Source organism: Sinocyclocheilus grahami, unplaced genomic scaffold (genome assembly GCF_001515645.1).
Source record: "Sinocyclocheilus grahami isolate Dianchi unplaced genomic scaffold, SAMN03320097.WGS_v1.1 scaffold30.1, whole genome shotgun sequence".
NCBI classification, from domain to species: Eukaryota; Metazoa; Chordata; class Actinopteri; order Cypriniformes; family Cyprinidae; genus Sinocyclocheilus; species Sinocyclocheilus grahami.
The window spans coordinates 80,919-104,273 of record NW_015505209.1 but is presented as its reverse complement, the minus strand read 5'-3'; the positions used below and the strand labels follow the sequence as shown (position 1 = coordinate 104,273).

The 23,355-nt window shown below is 37.7% G+C and overlaps 1 protein-coding gene across 6 annotated transcripts in view; it reads left to right on the top strand.

Annotated features, from left to right (window-relative positions):
* The first annotated feature begins 1,474 nt into the window (after positions 1-1,474).
* The window catches only part of ndrg4 (NDRG family member 4), a 26,185-nt gene continuing 4,304 nt past the window's right edge, over positions 1,475-23,355 (top strand). The window contains exons 1-13 of one of the 6 annotated variants that reach the window (XM_016258313.1): positions 1,475-1,689; positions 3,164-3,237; positions 9,305-9,395; positions 10,242-10,376; positions 13,027-13,065; positions 17,503-17,608; positions 20,307-20,427; positions 21,172-21,234; positions 21,318-21,378; positions 21,464-21,607; positions 21,865-21,968; positions 22,120-22,176; positions 22,264-22,315. In XM_016258313.1, the coding sequence (XP_016113799.1) occupies positions 3,164-3,237; positions 9,305-9,395; positions 10,242-10,376; positions 13,027-13,065; positions 17,503-17,608; positions 20,307-20,427; positions 21,172-21,234; positions 21,318-21,378; positions 21,464-21,607; positions 21,865-21,968; positions 22,120-22,176; positions 22,264-22,315 (1,047 nt within the window). In that variant the 5' untranslated portion in view covers positions 1,475-1,689. Of the gene's footprint in view, positions 1,690-3,163; positions 3,238-9,304; positions 9,396-10,241; positions 10,377-13,026; positions 13,066-14,876; positions 15,300-17,502; positions 17,609-20,306; positions 20,428-21,171; positions 21,235-21,317; positions 21,379-21,463; positions 21,608-21,864; positions 21,969-22,119; positions 22,177-22,263; positions 22,316-23,355 lie in introns of those variants that run through there. The other 5 variants (XM_016258320.1, XM_016258327.1, XM_016258335.1 and 2 more) reach the window with 5 other exon arrangements.

Below are 23,355 nucleotides of genomic sequence, written 5' to 3'. Positions count from 1 at the left end.
TTCAATGCTCTTGGCGTCTTGCAAATGACAAGTGATTATCACACTCTATGGCAGCGTTTACACTTGGCATTAACATGCACTCACCGTGATCTGATCAAGCAGATCGGATCATCAGTCAATCAGGACACGGCGCGTTTACACTTGGCAACATCAGCTGACTTCTCGATCTAGATAACAGATCGGATCTGTATTTCCCACGCAATATTTAAATAAGTCTGCGGTGCAAAGTCGACCTGAAGTGGTGGGTTTTCTTTTGAAAACTATTTTCAGTCACGGGACATTTTACAAATCAAAATAAATGTACAAGTCTCACTAGCGCTCTGTTCTTTTGACAGTTCGGGAGAGAGGTGGCGGCATTTTACGTGATGTCGACCTGCGAATGCAGACACGATGGCTGGATTGCATTTACATTACACTGAGATCCGATCACAATGTGTACTCGACTAACTCTGGACCAGGACACGCTGATTGGATAACATTCCGATCAGAAGCGCGTTTACACTTGTCTTTTCAATGTGTATGTGGACAACATCCAGATACAGGCCGCATGTTAATGCCAAGTGTAAACGCAGCCTAAGTCATCTCCATCAGTATCATCATCATTGTCAATATTACCACCACCCCAAACATTTATCAATTTGTTTGCATCAAAAATATGTAGTCAGTCATGCAGCTTCTTCTGATGACCATTAATTTTTTTTTTTTTTATTGGTGTAGTTACAGTATCTTCCAACAGGACTGGCTAACTGAACCATGTTAACCAGTCTTGAACCCTTGACTTCCTTAGTACATTGAGACAAGCCGATTTAGCTATAGGAGGTATAGTAGCAAAAACAGACAATTCCAAGAGTTAGGGAGAGGCTGAAAAATATGCCTAATTACAGCTGTTTATAGTGCAAGAATCCTTGACTAACATTAGAAGTAGTCTTCAGGGAAAAGTGCAAATTGCTATAAAATAGTACAAAGAAGAAGAAAACTGCTTTGTACCAATACTTGCATGGGCGTATGTGTCTGTGTCCTCGATTCATGCTGTGATAAGTAAATGTGTGGGTTTGTTATAGCAGTGTTTGGGTGGGTATATGAGTATGTGCTAATAATCTTGGGAGAACAGTTTCTAGTAAAAGCTGACTTGATAAAAGCTCATGCTGCCAAATGTGTGCCTTCCCCCTGAAGTGTAAGAATCGTTTGTACAGAGCTACCACTTGTGGTCTAATTGGACAGCCTTTCATTCTAAGCCTCCAGGCTTTACTCAATATCCCTGTCTCACTACTTCTTTCTCCTCTCTGTCTCCTTGGTTCCTTCCCTCCTTCCTGTCTGCCCTTCGCTATTCTTTCACTCCTCTCCTGTATCCAATTTCCTATCTCTCTGTCTCTCTCCTTGTGTCCCTCTCCTCTGTCCTTCTCTGTGATTGCTCTTACTCTCTCCCTCCCTGTGTCTCACTCTCATCTGTTGGTATGGCTCAGGCTGCATCATCCAAAAGGACACGTGTTCTCTGTTTATTACAGAGCAAAAGAAGGGAGGGGAAGAGTGAGCGAATGAGGGAGGGTGGAACAGAGGTAGAGAGATTCACACAGCATAGCTCTCACTGGGTAGACAGCATCGCTCCGAAACACACTCACAAGCAAACAAAAAGAGGCTAAACACATCAGAATCATTTAAGACGACAACAGAACACGTCCTTCAGCAGAGGTAAGAAATATCTCTTTGGTTATTGTGGTCATTTTTGCAAAGATGCACAAATTAAAATGATCATTCAAGAGAACTCTGTTCTGTTGTTAGGTCATGTTAAATACTTGGTTGTTTTTCGATACAAGGTGTACTATATGAAAATACAATCAGATCAAAAAGTGCCCCAACACAAGGCCTTGAGGGACTCCATCTGAAGAGAAGCATTAGAGTCCCTCATGCGAGTATTACAGCGCTTGTGTCATAAGCTACACTTCATAGTTCCAGCCTCTGCATTGGCGTGAATGGGAGGTCGACAGGTTAAATTTATTAACCCCGCAAAATAACTGCGTCAGACAGGGAAGCTTTGCCAAAAACAGCAAGCCAGTCGCAGGCCATCCAGACCACCCCTTAAATTATGGGTAAGTCTACTAACAGGTGTCCTTTCCTGTTCATTGGAGTAATACTATCTGCTGTGGTGCTGAGAAGTATTCAGGTCTGTGCAATAACAGATAAGCAGAGCTTTTGTTTTCCTAATCTCAATAACACTTCACAGAATATCTGACGCCAGTATGCCTGGTTGTGTGCCAGCTTGCATAGGAGGCCAGGAGGGCCGTGGAACTTTCCAGGGTGGATAAACTGACTTATAAGTCTTGACACTTTCAGTTTTAAAGGGGTGATGGATGATGTTGTTAGCACGTGCCTTAAGATGAGAATATTTATGTTGAGTTTAAAATAAAACAGTTTTATTCTACAGCTAATGGCAACTGCCACACCTTTGTCACACTTGGTTGACGACATGGTGTGCAGCTGAAATACATTTTGTCTGTGTAACTGAAAGGTTGGTGGAAATTCAAGCAGGTACTTCAATTACTAATTTGTGGGATGATTACAGCTGTAAAGATGAATGATATTATGTGGCATGGTTTTGAAAATGAGTAATTGAAAATAATGGATATCTTTCATTCAGCCTTGTAAAAAAGATGGCAATACTGATGCAACATGACGCAAGGCTGATTCATTTTCTTTTCTTTTTGCTAAATTTCCCTGCAAGACAACAACGAGATGCCCCCATTTCTACATTATATAACAATGCAACAGACGCCTTGGAAACTTTTCTGTCTCATTCGTACAAAACCCATACCGCCTGGAAGCCTTCCCTGTTAGAATTGTTGTACTGTTCCTTCACTGAGCATGGAAAAGGCTCTTCAATAAACTGCATGTTAGCTTTACTTTAATAGATATTCTCCTGGCTTGAGATTTATTTAAAGAATGTCATTTATAGAGGATTTTGTGAATTGTCTGGAACCTTTTCATAAAGCATCTCTTTGTAAGAGGCATGCCCTGGGACAAGTTTGCATATTAGTGTACAGAAGCTCAACTCGGAGGGGGCTTCCTCAATATATTGCCCAGTTTAACGTACTTACTGTGAGAGTTTTCTGAATACCGAATATTGTGTATAGCTGAATTACAAATGGATCTTGTTTTGTACTGATAGATGGGGCCTGGATTGTTCTGGAACTTCCCATCCAAGACTAGCTGCACGGTTCCACAGAGCCTGCTGCAGACAATGTACGTAGTTCTGCCTGTAACCGAGGTTGTAGCCTTTCTTTTCCGTTTTTTTTAGCATCCATCCCTTCATTTTTTGTTTGTCTCTTTGCTTGTGAAATCCATGGCCCGTTGCTGTGTCTGACCACATAATGATCACACCTTGATTTGTCGACCAATCACTGGGCAATGGCCAAACAAGGTCAAGTGTCAATAACCATCATTACTGCCGTAGATCATTCTTCATAACTCATCGCCCAATAGCTGTTTATTGTTTCAGCCTTCAGTCTCTGAACAATCCGTTCATGTAGGTTTATGTTCAAGCTGATTTCATGTAAAAAGATTATTTTATACTTTATTGTAAGTCTCATGTCCACTATATACATTAGAATCTGAATTATGAAGTCTTGAATGTCTTCCAATCAGTTGTTGCCTGAGCTACGTGTTTTTTGATACTGAAAATAAATGTTCATATGCAAAGATGCATATCAACCTTGATGTCCATTGTTCTGTTTTGGTGGCTTTTGTACTTTGGATGTTTTTCTGTTCAAGAGGGTCCTTCAAATCTTGAATTGCCTTCTGCAGTTCTTGACCTCCAGTGCCCCCAATGCAGCTTATAATCAACTGAGCCATGTGACACCAATTTCATGTTAATGAACTACAATAAATGAAAAATCTCCATGAATAATTTGACTGCACATGAGTAAAGAAAACTATTATGGACTTGATTGTATTTTGTTCTGATCTGTGATAAATGCCCAGGCCGAGGCGAAATATTGCTTCATGAAAGCTTTTAGATGCAGGCTATTTATCAAAATGGAACCATTAATATTTCAAGGAAACCACACCTAACATCTCAGGATTGGTTTCCTACTGATCCATACAGTAGAAATATGTTTTAAGGTAAGGTTCGGCCAGGTTACTGTACTTTCAGCCAAGGTAAAATGGCGTTATTGAGGACCACATACCAACTCACCTTCTGTCAGCCTGGCTTATAGCACTAGGCAGCTCCTGACAAGAGGCAGTGTGAGGGGTTGAAAACATGGTTGATTCTGGTGGTACAACACTATCAGAGCGTCTTTGAAAGCCAGATAGCCATGACTGGTCCTTCAGATGTTACCCAAAATCCCACTGGAGGTGTGAAGTGAGCTCTCTAAGGGGTTGAGATTACAACAAGTTTATTTGAGTTCCACAGCTGCTTTTTTATCTCGATTTTAATATAAGACATATTCTGTTATTGTACTGTCTGTATACAGTACTTGGAACTCACTTCCCAGAATGTTTTATTCCCACCTCCTCAGGACTCGAGTTAAGATACACAGGTTTAATGGACTAGGGCCGCAGTCCTGCAGAGTTCAGCTCCAACCCTAATCAAGCACACCTGAAGAAGCTAATCAATGTCTTCAGGATTACTAAGGCTATAGGCAGGTGAGTTTTGTTTTCAGGGTTGGAGCTGAACTCTGCAGGACTGCGGCTCTCTAGGAACGACCTTGCCTACCCCTGGACTAGGGTGTGCATTAGTGTATAGTCGCTTTCGCACTAGAGGAACCTTTCCATAGTTCCTAGAACTATTGGCGGAAGTTCCTGATTTTTGGCATGTTTGCACCGGAAGGACTAGGAACGTATTTAGTTCTAAGAACTAATGTAGCTCTTACTTCAGAGTAGGGTCTAAAACAGTCCTATAGGAACTATCAGTGACGCAGTGTATGGTGACTGGCCAAACGCATATGAAACACCGGCTACCCAGCATTTTTAAAAAGCCATGTAAACATATTTACTCCACGAAAATGTAAAACAGAGATAACGGTATTTACCTTTTGTCTGCAGCATCATGTTATTTTCTCAGCCTCGATGATAACACTGCAAGTTGCATTGGAGATTTAGCCAGATTTTCATGCTCTTTTAATCGCGTGCATTTATTTCCATTATCACGAAACCCACAACAAACATTAAAAACAGCTTTGAACGTGGTGTCCTCCATTCACCGGTTGTTGATGTTTGTAAATGCTGCAAATAAAGATGTTACTATCGGCTGCTGCCGGTGCGAATGCAACCAGGAAAACGACCTGAGGGGGAAATTGGTTCTCTAGAACTACGAACCACCCTGCTGGCTAGTTCCTAGAACTACGTGGTGCGAAAGCGCCTTATGACTGAAGTTCCTGGAACAGTCTATTTAATGTGAGGGTTATGTGAGCTAGTTGTGTTTTTATGCCCATTTGAGCTTTTTTTTTTTTTTTTTTTTTGCTGAACATGTTTCGTTTTCCATAACCCTCAACATTTGACCTTATAAAGTGGATCTTTATAAGAATATTGGACATGAGTGAAATATACACATTAGAAGAACAAGAAGATCATTCATTCTATAAAAACACAGAGAAAACTAACTCAGCAATGAAGCCAGTTTTCAATAAGCGTAAAAGGAAGATACTGTATTTGTCTTGACATTTGACTTTTTCCAGGCAGCAACAGGTGCTTTGTAAAAACTACAACAGCTCAGGTCTTCCACTGATTTCTCCCATACTTCCACAATGGCATTATTTATTTTTATTTCCTGGTATATTTGATTCTGCCAGCATGTGGGTGGTACTTAGCACTCTCTACACCTTGCTTATGCAGCCATGTTCTTTTTATTTACCTCGATGATGTTAGCATCCAAATGGCTAATTAAAACTTTGATCACTTGTATAACCTAATAGAGATGCCAAGGAGACTGTACTGCTCAGCTTCTTGACGCTTGACTTCTGTTTTGCGTTCAGAGAATGATTTTAGATTATTCTAAAGCCATTCGCCATAGATTTAGTTTGCCATAGATACATTGCCCTAACCCAGTTTCCAAGTATTGATTGGGATTCTGTATATTAGGTCAGACCCTTGCCTTTGAGCATATCTATTGATTTGGTGTCTGACAGAATACTCCAATGGTCTTTCCAGTGTCATATTCTTGTATGCACACTTTTTTTTTTGTCACTGAACAGGGTCAAAAAAGCTCTGACTGATGTCGCCTGCTCAATACATGAACTCTATTTAGATTCAACATGTCTGAGAGTTAACACATTATCTTGGTGACTCCAAACTCTCTGTTTTTCTAGTACTGCAGTTAGGACTAGCAGTGATGCTGTCGAAAAGGATAAAGAAGGAAAGATAAAGGTTATCCAACTCCCTGAAGATTGCAGGGGCGTCTACTGGCATTACTAGAAGTTACCATGGCAACACTGACGGGGTACAGAACCCACAAAAATAAATCTCTGCAAACAAGAAGGGTTACAGGTTGATATTTGACATGAATGAATTTATTTGTTCTTTATGCTGTAATTTTAGTATAGGATGATATTAATATTGATGATCATGAATTAGCTGTTATATTTATACACTTTTAAATATCATGGATCCAAATTATTTATCTTTACCCACACAATCCAAAAACCAGTCAGTGTTTAGTCAATAATTAGTTATTGGTACATGCTAAGGTAGTTATTACTATTGCTCATACTTGGGTTTAGAGATATGAACAAATCAGTCCTCAGTATTAAACTTTGGCATGTAACTCCCGCCTTAAATTGTGCAGCTTGTTGTGGAGAGGTGTAGTATTACCTTTATAAGCTACTAGACTTATCTAGTAACAAGAATTTCATAGAGACTTAGGCTGGACCCGGTTGACTTGGGCTAGTCAACGACCACATGCAACAAGCTCAAAAACAACCAGAACACCATAGAAACTACATAGCAATTATGGCTGCGTGGAAGCACTGGCAAGCACCACTCACGTTCTGTTTAGAAAGAGTAAAAATGTTTTTCTATTATGGTGTAGCAAAACAGAGCACTAATGATTATAATAATGATCTGAGAAAGGTCAGTACATGTGGGGGAGGCGGGAAGGCAAGATAGATCAACGGAGAGATCGTGACAGAGAGGAAAGGGAGGGAGAAAGAGAGGCCAATTGAGAGTATTGTGGTCATGTCTAGACCTCGTTATAATCACCTAATGGGAGGTGTTATGCAACCAAAATAATAATTCCCTGCAGGGCTCTGAATCATTCTATCCGTTCACATCTGAGGGTTTGATTTACACTGCCCATGATTCCAGATTCATGCAGCTCTTGGCACTGACAGGAAATAAGAGTGGAATGACTTTTCGGTTGACTTGTGTTCTGAATTAAACCCAGTTATTGTGCGACTCTTCCAAGAGAATGATATATCAAAGTGTTCTGTCCGCTCTTGAGTAAAAGTGGCAACAATCTGCACTAATATTTGATGAGGTTGTTTTTCCTTATTATTTCTCATTCATGTTCTTGTTTACTCGTTTTCACAGCACTTGGATGGCAGGAACGTTAGATGTTCAGAAATGCTACTAAAACATGCTAACGACTTGCTTAGCCTAAATGATTACACTAGCAATATTTCCATTAAAGTTGTAAATAACGGCATGCGTCATAATCTTCATCTACATACGCATGTGTTTGCAGAACTATTAGAGTCCAATAGAGTTAGCAGTAGGCTGTGGAGGTGTTTGTTAGCTTGGCATTGTGTTATCGAAATATCAGTTGACACTGACAGAGCTCCCATGAGACGACTACCTTCAGCTGCACAGCTGATGTTTAATAAGAATCTAATGGAAAAGTACATTGTCTCATCCATCAACAGATGCCTTGACAACCTGAGAGCTAATGTCACAATTGGCCATGTGCTCCTGGAGACTGACAAGTCTGTGCCTTTTTGTGTCATCGTGAACCTAACCACCAAACAACATTCAAGCCATGTTCACAATGCCACCTCATTTTAAGTCCACAAAACCCCATAACCACATGTAGTTTTAAATTATTTGGAGCCAGATTAGCACGCCTGCTGAAAAAAATGCAGTTAAAACCAACTTCTGATGGTAGCTGGTTTTACATGGGGTGTGTCTTTATCCGCTCCCTAGTTCTGTAATTAGTACACTGCTCAGGTAGCCAGCCATTCCTTATGGTGTGTGCACACCAAAAGCAAATGTAATTATTCACGTGAGTAGATTACATACAAAGTCAGTGCAATTGCGGGTGACGCATTTGACACAAATGCGCGATATACGCCTCAAACGCGTCTTCTACGCAAGTTGAAAAATTTCCGCCAGTAATCTAGTGCGATAATGTGATGTGAATATTTGCTTCGCTGTTGGTGTGCACACAGACCATAAGACATTCCAGTGTACTGAAACATTCATTCATGAATGAAAGCATAAGCTACTGCAGTGTATGAAAATGTTGTCTTCTTCAGTCCTTCAAGCCATCAGACCAGTAATGTTGCTGATATGTTAAATGCATGATGTCATAATCATGTTGCATGTAATTGAGTCATTAGTATCCTAATGTTTATTGGATCAAGGTTCTTGCTAGTGCCCGAAATCGTGTTTATAATATACTGATTCTTTCCATAGAGAACTAGGGAGTGGAAAGAGACACATCCATGGTTAGCTGGTATCAACCTAGTCCCCACCAACTTAGCTACTGTATGTTCCAAAACACACCTTGACCAGCTTTACCACCATAAAGACCCCTGGGAAATTGTTTAACAAGCGCAGTTGTTACATATTTCCTATTGAAACAGGAAGTTTGGGCAGGACATATTGAAGAGGTTATGTCTCAGCCATTAACATATGCACTTGTTAATTTGTTGCAGGTGGTATAAGGTGGAGGGACATTTGGATTCTAGAGAACATCTGATTGGACAAAAATCTGTAGTGCAGGATGAGTCATCAACATTTGTGGTCTGTTTTCGGTTAGAGAAATTCTGTCCATTTTAAATGCGTATATCTGATTAAAGTTAATTTAGTCAACATTTTTGAATACTCTATAATATAGATGATCTCAAAGCGAACAGACATGGAATAAAAGCCACAAAACTACAATTTAGATATCATGAGGAACTACAATTTTGATATCATTGGGTCTTTAAGCTGGTATGATCTGATTTTTTCCCCCAGCAGGGACTGTATACAAGATTTGAGTGGTGTAGGTAATATTTCAATATTGGAGCACCAGGCGGATTTGATTAGATTTTGGTTTGCTGTCGAATAGCCTTGTTAATCTCAGGTGTGTGTGTTGCCATGGTGATTGCAGGTTGCTCTCCAGGATGGCTGGCATGAAGGATCAGCAGTTCACTGAAGAGAAACCGTTACTGCCAGAATCCAGGGGACAGGAAACAGAGATGGTGAGTGTGTGTGTGTGTGTGTGTGTGTGTGTGCATGGCTAAATATAGTAGACCAGTTAAGAATGGCCCCCTGTTTTTAGGCAAGAGAACAAAAAATTGGATGAGTGTGTGTGCATGATAAAGGATTTATCTATGCTTACCAAATACCACATTTCATCTTAATCCACACATCTGTGTTAAGCTAATGTGAAATGAAAAGCATGATATGTCTTTAATGCTAGTAAAAATAAATGTCTTTAAAATATCAGGACATTTAGGACACTGGACAACAAGGGGTGAACTACTTTCTATATTCATCAGAGCACAATTAATAATAGACATTTGAGTGATGCTAGTACATCTGAAATCCACTGATTAATGATGCAACCTACTGTAATTTCGAATCCTTATCTGATTAAATCAATGTCGACAATCAATAAAATGCACTGTTTTAAATTTAAATTTTGATTTTCCAGGCCAGGAATTTTATAAATTCTTGGTAACACGTAACAATAAAGTTATATATGTTCACTTTAGTTGATGTCATGAACTAGAAATGAAAAATGTGTATTTTCTCAGCATAAAAAATCTAGAAATTAATATTTTTCCATTCATGTTCAGCTCTAGAACATTTTGTCGAACTGCTAAGTGTAATCTGTAAAAAGATTATAAAAACTCGCTTGTTGCGTGGATATTGTATCTGCTGCTTATATTCCCCACATATCACACAGTAACTTTTATGCATTTCATAATTTTTTCTTCAGCTTCTCACCTCCGCCACCAAAGCATTGTCCTCCGGTCCTATTGAGGGCACTGTCTACTGTAGTTTGCTGTAACTAGTGTTTGTGTCTGTGTGTAACGTGGCAGGCTAAAGGACAGTGTGTGCACGCGCTGCCCTGTGCTACACCCTCCCCCCCCACGGCTCGTCCCCCAAAACGCTGGCATGCCATCGCCCGACACTGGCTCGGCCTGACACGCCGTCGGACCAGCGGGTACTTCCCGGTAGGCTGATTACCGCACAGAGCACGTCCACGTTTCCAACTAAAAGATACTAATTTCTCTCAAGTCCTTTGTTACTTTAGATGCAGCTCTGTTAGAAAAGACCAAACAAGGCCTGATATTTTCTCTCTCCACAAGTCTCTACCAAAAAACCCATTCACAGTTTCACATGCTGTCTTATTTGGGGAAAATTACAGATTTTAAATTGTGACGTGTGCAACATAGAAATGTTCTTTTTGGTACAATGTTTATATTCAAACACACTGCTAATTAGCATTAGCACAATTTTAAACAACGATCAGTGGATTACCTGTGTCATTTTATTATTACTATTTTTATTTTATTTTATATTTTTTTATTATTATATTCTTAAGCTAATTGCTTTGCACATGATAATAGTATAAAAAAAAAAAACATCAACAAGTCACAGGTTTGTCTTTAGCTTTGTCTTTCAGCTTCTTCGTTCATCTTCGTAACACAAATTAGAATATTGTTGATGAAATCCGAGAGCTTTCTGACCTTGCATAGACAACAACACAACTACCACGTTCAAGGCCCAGAAAGGTTGTAAGGACATTGTTAAAATAGCCCATGTGACATCAGTGGTTCAACCTTAATTTTATGAAGCTACGAGAATACGTTTTTTGTGCAAAGAAAACGTCTCTAGGTTACGTTCGATGCACGTTCACAAGAGTGCCAAGATGCATGTTATTTTTGGTTTCTTTGCACACAAAATGTATTCTCGTAGCTTCATAAAATTACGGTTGAACCACTGATGTCACATGGACTAATTTAACGATGTCCTTAGTACCTTTCAAGGCCTTGAACATAGTAGTTGCGTTGCGGTCTATGGAGAGGCAGAAAGCTCTCGGATTTCATCAAAAATATCTTCATTTATGATCCGAAGATGAATTAAAGTCTTATGGGTTTGGAACAACATGAGGGTGAGTAATTAATGACAGAATTTTAATTTTTGGGTGAACTATCCCTTTAAGGTTTTTGTTGGATATTTATTGCAACATGATTGTAACGTCATATGAAAAGCTTAGAAATGTCAATAGCTGTGTGTGAATACAATCACTTATGTTAACATATGGCATTCATAAAGTGAACAAGAGCAAGTGAGTGATTTTGAACAAAACATATGATTAAATGTGTACAGTAATGGCTCTGAATATGTTGCCATGATAGCAAGATATCATGATGGACATGAGCACAGGCAAAATTCAGTTCTTTCCACACAGACTCTTGTTTAGTATTGTGCTAACACCTATATCATTACTATGGCAATCTATGTAGATATGCTGGCTTCTGACTGTGGATGCAAAATGGCATTGCTTAAGATGGGATTTGAAACACAAATCAGCTTTATGCACAATGTGAAGAAAGCTTTATATACTACAGTGTCATAAATTTCAGTTCCTCAAGAAGAAATCAGCACACTGTTATTTACCCATAAGGCTGCCCCCTTTTGCACTCTCGAAAGTACTGCATTAGAGTTTCAATGAAAAGGAGTGACACCTGCTGGTCCGACATTAAAACTGCTTTTGCTTCTCAGCTTGCCAACAGCTCAAACTGCATGCACTAACCTCTTTCTTTAGGTTTGTGGGTTTCTTCCTGCTTCTGCCAATCTGCACAATAATCACATTATAAGTGATACTTGCTTTTCCAAAATGGATGCTTTGTTTTTATCCTACGTAGAGTGTGCTATCTCATGTTTCCTCACCTTTTCAGAAGAATGAGAAGGTTTTTAATGTTATTCCTATGGTGACTGTATTGTGATACAGTTGTCTGGCAAGGAGATGTTGTCCTGTTTTCAAGCTGTTCTTTTAACAACTGTGTTTTGTACTCATTTCACCTTTTTTTCCCATAGCACATTGTGTTCTTAACAGTGTCTTTACTCATTAATACTGGTGTTGGACCAGCTCAGGCCATTAAAATGCTAACCATTATACTTAAATGTATAATGGAGTTAAACAGGCCTCATATCAGCACTGAAGCAAGCTCAGCTTGCATGTTTTATCTTTCCACAAATAGCTGCTGATCTGAAGCCAGCTAAGCCACCCACATGCTAACCAATCATGCCTAGTGAAACAACAACAAGGGGTGTAAAGTACTTGAGTAATTATACTTTATTATTGTATGCAGTATTATTTTAGGGTATGTTTACTTTACTCAGTATAAAATAAATAGCTGCAGCGTTTCTTATAGAAAAAAAAATACTTTAATACTCCTTAAAAAGTATATCACTGGTCATCATGATGTAAATCTAGATTCCACTTTATAATTTCCTCTTGAAAATCCAGTCAATTTCAAATTTAATTTCAAAATTTGCTTCTAAATTGAACAAATACATTTGAGAAACTTTTTGGTTTCACTCTAAATGTTTTTGGCTGGATACTTTGACATTTGAGTAAAATGTTGATATCTGTTCTTTAATTTAAGTATAATTTCTCAGTACATTTTACACCCTAGACAAAAACCTCAATGTTCTAGAAACAACAGCTCAAGTAAAGGTTTCCATCACAGAAACCCTTTCCTCGCTGGCGGGACCTTGCAGAGTGTTGCTCCAGTTGCTGCTTATTTGATTCTGATAGCATATTAAACGAATGTGCTTTGGCTTTGATGAACCTGACCTTTTGTGTTCCTGCAGGAAAACTGTGAGACCTTTGTGGCAGAAGGAGATTGGAAGGTATTGTGAATCTTCCTTTTGCATTTTTGATATTGACTTAAGATTTTACTAATGATAATGAGGCCGACATAGCCTCATTATTCCTTTTTTCCGTTTGATGATTAAAGACGTATTGTTTGTTTGTCTTGGCTTGAGAGTGGAATGTGCTAACAATTACAGTTAATGAGAGAGCGTGAGAGAGAATGAAAAACATGGCGCTGCTATGACCTCCTGAGTTTCAATCAATATCCTATTCAGAGCACTAACAGCAACTTGTAGTACCAGCCTGTTGGTTACAACTGGTAGTTTAACTGTCAACATGACATCCAACCTAATAAATTTGTAATAAATTTCTATGTGCACCAATGTAATATAATATAATATAATATAATATAATAATTCATAAATTATATTGAGTTTCTTTCAGCTTTTAATGTGCTCTAAGAGTTACACTGAGTTACAGAGATCAAATTGTAATTGAAGTCAAACTACGGAGATAAAAGTTGAGGTATAAGAACTTTATCACCTTAGTTTTGTCGCTGTCTCACGGTTTGCATCATCTCTTCACACCTCTGACAGAAATAGGCCTAAATCACAGAGAGAAGAATTTGAATAAAACAGTGAGAAATCCAAACAGCGGAGAGGGCTGGAGATGATAGGACTTGTAAGCCGCACGCTCATCAAGTGAGAGTTTTTAATTGTGATGGAGAACAGATAATTAAATAGGTGTTTGCTAGCGCAATACGTTACCTAATGCCAACAAAGAAAAATGAAATGTGACATTATAAATCAGATTTGGCAATACAGTCCGCTTGTTCAATATAGCATTCCAGACAGCCATACTAAAACCCCCAAAATATGTTGGCCTAGGTATAAATTGCAGTAATATCATTGTTAAAAAAATTAGCTGCATGTTAAAAAGCAAATTTTCAAAAGTCATGACTAACAGAAATGCATTTTTTTTCCCAAATTTAAATTTTGGTTATAAAATACATTAGATACAATAATATATAATAATATTTTAGAACGAGAATTCAACCTCAAAAGATTAAAGATAAAATTTTTGTGACGCATTTACGCAACCTACAGTGCATTCAAGGTACAGTCTATCAGTTTTGTACTGTTTATACATATTGGGATGGGCAGTAACCATTTCATAATAACAATAAGGCACTCAAGGCTAATAAAAGACCAATTAAAAGTCTTTTTTTTAAATGATGATTTCTACATTTACTTTGTTCGTGAACTAAAAATGCCTGTTACATTAGATTAAGCACTAAACCTGTTAACATTTATGTGCAAATGTGTATGGTTTGATGTGAAGGGTGGAGTCCATCCTTTTATGACAATGACAATGCAACTGTATTTACACAGTGCATGAGATCTGCAATTGAGAGAGGGAGATAGAGGTTGTGCGTTTAAGCGAGGTGACAAAAGTCAAGTCTGCCACAAAGAGATGAATCTTCCATGTCCAAAGAGAAAACTCAAAAGATGCATTTGAGTCAGCATGGTCCTCTTAGACAGAAAATGCAGATTGAAAATTCATAGAGAGGTAGTTTACAACAGAATACAGCACATGTAAATACATCCTTGTCTCAAAAGTGGGCCATGTACCTCGTGTACATGTTGGAGTGCACGTACACAGACACTTACTGTCACATACACAACTCATGCAAGAGCCTTGCCATGAAATTGTCACTGACCTTTGACCTGGCCCGTTTCGGTGTGTGTGTTGTGTTTTTGTCTAATAATAATATTCGAATGATAAATAACCTTATGCAGAAGCATTTAAACATGCAGTTAATCGTAAACAATGACACAAACCCTCTATTCATAGAAAACCAAGAAAACCAAGCTGCTAAAGTGCAATAAAATGATAAAATATCTATATTAAAGGCCATTATAGGCATGCAGAAGATAAAGATTGCAAATATGGGACAAATCCAGACAGAACACAACAGATTTAGAGTGCCACAAAGCCCAGCCAATAACAGGCAGCCATTTTTGTGGACAGCCAATGAGAGGACAGGGGTGGGGTATGAAATTGTGTCGGGGGAGGGGCAGCAGCACTGCAAAACTACCCTGACCAGAACGAGGAGAGACAAAGAGACGCCGTAGCAACCGCAGCATCTCTCTGGTTGCCTGCATCCAAGTCTGATTTCCCGGAGAGGACCTTGTCTTCTTCCTGCTCAAATATACGCCTTTAAGCAAGCGTACACAATCTGTAAGCAGCCATGCCGGAGTGCTGGGATGGGGTGAGTGGGATATCCATGATTACAGGAATGTAAATATAGTGTGTGAGAGACAATGCTTTTGTAATAATAATTTGTACACTATATAATAATTATTACTTGTTTGGTTAAATAAATTGCTACTGATTTGCATTGTGGTCAGAAATGACTAGACTGAACTGGTAATTGCGAAACAATTCCATTGCACATTTACAGTTCCTGATGGCTAATTATTATCATTCTATTATGATATCAAATTATTTTTATTTATAACAGCTAATTATTATACTAAAATCATCAAAAATAAATCAGCATCCTCTAAATGTAAAAAAGTGCCATAATATTTAATAGAAAATATTATAATAAAATAGTAATATTTTTCTAAAGAATTGACCTACTGATCTGGTAATTGTGGAATAATTACATTGCACATTTTCTTGATGGGTAATTATTATTATTTGATGATAATCTATGATTATTTTAATTTACAGTAGCTAATTATTGTACTAAAACATCATAAACAAAGCAGCATCTTATTAAAAAACAACAAAAAAAAACTTCATAACATTTAATAAAAATAATTATTACAAAAAATAATTATAATAAAATGATCAGTAAAAAAAAGAAAAAAAAGAAATTTCGACCAAAAAAAAAAGAGAGAGAAAAAGATATAGAGCAATAAATGATCCATCTTTAAAAAGTGTGTTTAGAATTCTGTGTTGTGCAGAAATGTCCAGTCATGAGGTGGCCATTTGCACTGACACACTAACACACTGACAGGTGTGCTACGTGCACTCTGATGTACCGCTGCAGTAACCTGGAGAGTGTTCAGAAATGTGTGTTTGTGCATGCGGTGCTGATGATAAATCTTATGTCTGCAATCTAATCATAAAAATCTTCATACAAGGTCAGTTGTGTGACCTTGAGAATTAAAAATGAGCAGCGACGAGAGATTTTCATTAGAGATGATGAACAGCTTTACTATTTTCTGCCCCATATTTGCATAATATTGTTGAATCTAGGTCAAATTTCCTGTTTATCCTGTCAGTGTTTGTTGCATATTATCTCCCTAGAAAACATGCTCAACATTTAGCTGCACAGTGACAGCTGTCACAAGATTTGATCTCGATCTAAACACAGAGGGACACAAACAGCTGTCCTAAACCCACACACAAAGACCGTTGCATCTGCCCTGACCTTCCATGGTTTTTCCAGCATCAAAAACACCAAGTGACAGGGGTTTAAACCCCACGGGAGATTTATTTTCCGTCTCTCTGTGGCTCTGCGTTAAGCTCAGAAGTGGGCTGCCTGCGAGGTGTCTGCTAGGATTTGTGCTTAACACTGGAAAGCTAGAGATGCTGAAATAGTCTTCAGGACAAGAAAAACAACATGCACACATACATACCTCCATCACTCCTCCGCTCGGAATAAAGTCTTAGACTAAATGTGGGTCAGTTTAAGATTAAAATGCCTTTGGAACAGGCAATTAAAAGTGTGTTACATGACCGTGTGCAGTGAATCTGGGATCAGAGATGCTTAATGAGATATTAATTAGTCTTGTTTTTAACTTTTGCCACTCTTGATTAAATAGATTTTTTTTCTTTACCCATTGAAAGTAGTTGATTGTTGTAAGTCAAAATCTGCTAAGGAGTAATTAAGTGTAACAAATTATGTAAAAATGTATAATCTTTTATTGGAAAATATTCTTTGATAATTGCTTTAATCTTTTGATATCTACATCCATCAAAAAAAATCTGTCAATTTCAGTGGGTGAGGAACAAATTTGTTCTCACGTGCGTTATGTATTAGGTATGTTACAGCCTCTGACAGACAGCATGTTGAAGCCGCTCAGGCTTCTCGGAAAGTGATGATGTAGTCAAAGTATCTGGTAGTGTGGGTTTTCCAGGTAATGCGTGTACTCCCCCTGGACCGCTACTTCTTGTAAATACTACTGTGTGTTGCGTTTTTTGACAGACAAAATGTTACATTCAGCTGTCGCAAATTCATTTATTTTTGAAAAAAAAAGTATTTTACCAGAAAAGGAGCGGTTTTGATGCACAGAGTTGTTTTTATTTTATTACTCCTTAGCAGATTTTGACTCAACTACTGTTTAGATGTTATATACAATCCAGGCCTCTCAAGAGATCCATTTCAGGTCATTGGTTATTAGGACATGACCGGCTTGGACCTTCTGTTTGCTGAAATTGTTGTTTTTCTGTTGTTGTAGGAACATGACATTGAAACCCCTTATGGGATGTTGCACGTCGTGATCCGCGGGGCTCCCAAGGGCAACAAGCCAGCTATCCTGACCTACCATGATGTTGGGCTCAACCGTAAGTAAATAGAGTTTGTGTGTGTGTGTATACCTGTGTACCAAGGTAAACTGCTACCAATACCCCAAGCAACATGCACTGCACGATTTCTATCTTGGTAGACCATCTGTCTCCAAGCATTGATCTGGAGTTAATTTCCCCATCTTCATAACCAACAAGAGATAGTTGTGTATTAGTGTGTGTACTTTTGCATATGTGCATGTTTAAAGAGCAGCCCTCTGGAAGTGATGTGTGTGGGCTGTGATCAGAGCTGTAATTTGGAGTCCAGCTGACTGCAGTTTATCAGTTCTGTTAACAGATTGCATGCAGTGTGAGACGAAGCTGATCTCAGGTGGCAGGTGATCTCAGCACCACATATGTGATGGAGCAAAAACTGAAGCACAAAGTCCGCACAAAGCGGGGGAGTACACCAAAAAAATTAAAATTATAACAAAAAAAGGCAAATGCAGTTATGGCTTGGAGATTAGGAGCACAAACTAGCTTTATCCTATTTTTTATATATATATATATATATTTAAAGTTATATTTTTTATTTATATTATATACATTTGTATTTATATTATATTGATTTATAATACTTATAATATTTACAAACATGGCTCTCTTGGAGATTAGTGCATACTACATACTAGCTTGAACTTGAGCTTATAGTTTTTGTATTTTATAGTTATATTTACATTAATATATCAAATATATTGATTATTTATATAATATAAATAATGTGTTTATTTAAAATAACCAATGTATTTTTTATTATATATATATTTATATTTACTTATATTATTTACAAATATGGCTACTCTTGGAGGTTAGTAGCTTGAACGTGAGCTTCAGCTTATGTATTTATTTTTTACTACATTATATAAATTACATATTACATACATTTTATATATATAGATATATACACACACACACACACACACACACACACATACATAGGCCAATGTATATAAAATATATGTAATATATATAATTATTAAAAACTGATGTATTTATATCAATTTGATACAGAATTTATTACATTATAAAAATTACATATTACATAAATTACACACACACACACACACATATATTAAATGTATGTAATATATATAATGTATTTATTAAAATATGATGTATTTATATCAATTTATAATAGGTTAGTTGAATTAGTAAGTTATATATAAATTTATGATGTATACAAATTTTTATATATGTAAATAAATATATTAAGGGTTAAATATAAGAAAAATATATTAAATATAATAATTTAGTTTTATATATATATATATATATATATAAACACTGTTAATAATTAATATTATACAGTTAGTACATATAAGAATTTTAATCATTTGTTTATTGTAGCTACTTTTTTACTTGCAGTTATATTAAAGAAGAATGAATGTCTAATCAAGAATAACGTTTGTACTCAATGTGAATTATAGGAATTTAATCTATGGCTTGATAAGGAACATTAGATCCATTTATGGGTCAGCAGAACAAAAGCGGCCGAGTTGCTATTGACCTTGATATTAAATTCCACATTCTGTCAATGTGATGGAATTAAATGACTCATAACCTTGGCCGAGATCTCTTCTCATCACTCACAGCATGGCTTTCCTTTCCTCTACTTCTCCTTTTTTCCTTCGTCTTTCCTCCTAATCTCCTCCTCCCTCTATCTATCCATTCCACATTATCTCGCCCTGAAGTGTGTTATTGTCTGCTGGTTCTTATTCCTATGCAGTGCGAGCACATGAGAGAGAAATATGTAGGTCACAAAAACATACCCATCATGCAGTGATGGGGAGGGGAGCGGGGAAGGTCAGCACTGCGGCATAGAGTAGCTCTGACTCCGCTGCGGATACATGTATTAGTATGCATGGCCATCCTCCATCACAAAGCATGACTCAGTGAGCGAGAGAGAGAGCAAGCGAGTAACACAGACCACCGAAAGGAGACACTGGCCTATATAAAAATGCAAAGTGAGCAATACAGCTGGGAGGCAATGGGGAAAAAATTGGGTCACTTACTACAGGGTAAGTATGATATGCTTGGATATGATTCATGCCACAATGCAGCACCTTTAAATCGGCAAGTCTTTTTTGGTTCAAGACCATGAGAAAGGTCATTTTATTTTAGATTTTATTTTAGATTCTGCAGGACACAAGTTATATGAGCGGCGTCCAAAATTTCTACTTTTGTACGCCATGGAATAGGTAACAACATATGGGTTTGAAACGACATAAGGATGAGTCAATGTTTTGGGTGATGTTTTCCTTTAAATAGCTTGAAGACCTGCCAAAACACCATTTGATGATGATTAGGGAGATGGCATGAATTAAAATGAGTTGTTAGTGCCGCTTGAGCAGTTAACTAGAACACTGAAGTTGTTTTGTTTCTTTATTTCATGATCTAAGTAGGCCAAAGATTCTGGCATGAGAGATGAGCGGACAGAGAACGCAATTTACAGAACTGCCCCAAATTTGAAGTGTTCTTTTATAATCAGTAATGTTATATAATGTATGATGTTACGAAAGGAGATCCAATGGAATCTGGGATAACAATGTACAATATATTGTTGTTGGAGAAGTACCATGTAAATACCACGAACATCGTATTAAACATGATATTCATTCTGTACCATCTGATATCATTTTACCAAGGTAGCAACACATGTTTTTGTTTTTACTATGTCTCGCTCTCTTTCTCTGAGCAGACAAGCTGTGCTTCAACACCTTCTTCCACAATGAAGACATGCAGGAGATCACTAAGCATTTTGTGGTGTGCCATGTAGATGCCCCAGGCCAGCACATTGGTGCCCCACAGATGCCACAAGGGTACGATGAACACACACATGAATATACATGCGTACACCAGTATTTGCCATTTTACAGGATATGTAAGGAAAAAGGTTAATGGATTGTATTTTATGGTCTCTGGTCATTTGTTGCCTTCTACTGGTGGCATGTTAAAACTACTAATAGAATATGGCCCAAAAACATTTTTAATTGTTAAGAGTTGGTATAGGTCTATGTGTAGTCAAAACCATTAGAACTTTTAATTTTTTTACAGCGTGGTAGACTATGTACAGTCAGTCAGAAAACAATAATAGGCCTATAGCTACAATTGTAAGACTGCTGTGCATTACTGCACTTATAACAAGGCTATTTACCAAATAAATTATTACATGGCCATGAAATATTGATTTGAGTAGAAACTATGTTAAAATCTTACCTTAAAATCTTACAAAAGTGTCGGCCTAGCAACAAGACGAGCACCGCTTCAATACAGTAAAATTACTAGTCCTCTGAAGTGATTTTCATTACAGTCGATAACTGAAACACAAGATGGCGCCAGTTGCGTTTGGATGAAACAAAAGAGCGCGAGTCTGATGAAAGTAGCGCCGGTTTCGGTTACGGATGAGTGGACTATGTAAACATTTCTGTGTACTACAAGATGGCGAATATCTAAGCGTTGAATGCCCCGATTGACCAATCAGAATCAAGTATTCCAGAGAGCCATGTAAGAACTCGAGAAATCATTTAGGCCTATAATACTTCTTTTTATCATGTTATTCCTAGGTATCAGTATCCCACCATGGATCAGCTAGCTGGGATGCTTCCTAGTGTGGTGCAACACTTCGGGTGAGTGTGGTTGGATTATTCTCTAAATTATGGGCTGCGATGATAATGTAATCTAATGATAATCCATTCCTTTAAATTCCTAGCTTCAAGAGCATTGTTGGAATTGGAGTGGGGGCTGGTGCCTACATCCTAGCCAAATTTGCGGTTAGTAAATCTCAGCCTTTTACTGTATGCTGGTCAAGCTTTTTTATTTTACATTCAATGCAATTCAGTTGTGCTCTACTTGTAGCTGATTTTCCCTGATCTTGTGGAGGGTCTGGTTCTACTCAACATTGACCCCAATGGGAAGGGATGGATCGACTGGGCCGCCACAAAATTGTCAGGACTCACCAGTACTTTACCAGACACTGTCCTGGCCCACCTCTTCAGCCAGGTACAATATTAATCTACATTCCTTATGTTTCACTGTAGACACAGTATACAGTCACCTTTAAAAATACATTTCAAGGCTTAAAATTTATTACAATTTATGCATTCATTTCAAGGACATTTAATGTAAAAAAAAAAATATTTTTTTGCTACTTTTTTTATTTTAAAATAATAAATGCATATCAAAGATTAAATTTTTAAAATGTTCAATTGAATTTTCAAGCTAAATATTTAGCCAACGTAACATTCATTGTATTACAGGAAGAGCTTATGAGCAACACAGAAGTGGTCCAGACTTACCGCCAACAGATCAATAACACCATCAACCAATTCAACCTACAGCTCTTCTGGAACATGTACAACAGGTAACCGCCCACTACCTCTTTTATATATAAAATGTTATACGTAATGCATGAGTAGAATAAAAATGCATATTTTGTAAAAAAAAAAAATAATAATTATTCATAATATGAATAATAACTTGATTTAAAATGAGAATTTTCTTTTTTTCCACAGCCGCAGGGATTTGGAAATGAACCGCAGTGGCTCTGTGCTAAATGCTAAGACCCTGAGGTAAGATCTACGTTCATTAGAATATGATTAGTCTCAGTTACATATGCCTGTGTGATAAGACAGAATTCTGAAATCTCTTTCTTGCAGGTGCCCAGTCATGCTGGTCGTTGGTGACAATGCTCCGGCTGAGGAAGGCGTGGTGAGTCTTTGTTCCACTTTTGTGCCTGATATTTAAGAGGGAAACTTATTTGATCATGTTTTTCTCATCCTTCACATTTTTGTCTCTCAAGTTTTGTTCCTCCTACCAAACTTTTCTCTCCTATGACTTTTTACATATTTATTTACATAAACTTGTCTTTCTATGTAATATTTCCCAAACTTGGATGTATATTGTCATTCAGAGACAAGTCAATCCGCTCAGCATTTCTTCCTTCCTCTTTCTCCGGTTGTCTCATGGGAGCAGATGGCACTGGCCCCGGGGTTGATCTCCCAGGCTTTGCCAGCTTGTGTGCGTTGGATATTTTTAACTCCGCACTATGGTCCTTTAATCTAACGTGTGAAAGCTGGGTCAGTGCCCCGTCACATCTAATCAGACACGCAGGGTGAGAGATGAGGAAAAGAGGGACACGATGAAGGAGGGGAAGAGATGGATAAGAGCGAGAGGTAAACGAAAAGAGAATGAGAGAAGAGACGGATTCGAGTAATTTAGGGCAAGTGGAGGAAGATGAAAAGGTGGGAGCAGAAGAAACAACAGAAGAATGAGGAAGAGATTAGGACGAAAAATAATAAATAAATAAAGCAAAATCATGGAAAATTAAGTGATTTAGAGCAGAAGGAGAGATCAGAAATGCAAATACGCCCCTAGTGAAACCCAATAATTCTTGTTTATTACAATATATTCCCCATTTTAGAGTAATATTAACAATAGTAACATTACTTGACTGATTTTCCTTCCATTTCTGGTCTAAATCATCCATACGTTAAACTGTTTATATATAAACATAAATATAATGTAGACACTTGTGGTAAGATTTTTCATTAGAAATATGGACATGTTAGAAAGGGGGTACCCGTCCCATTCTGAAAGTGTCTGCGGTGGTCCAAACAAGAACCCACAGGCGAATGCGTCTGCACAGCTGTCTTTCTTTAGCACTGGAATATGACTCATCTCTGCAGTACCGCAGAACTGGGTCAGACCTCAAATACACACACACACACACACATTCATATATATATATA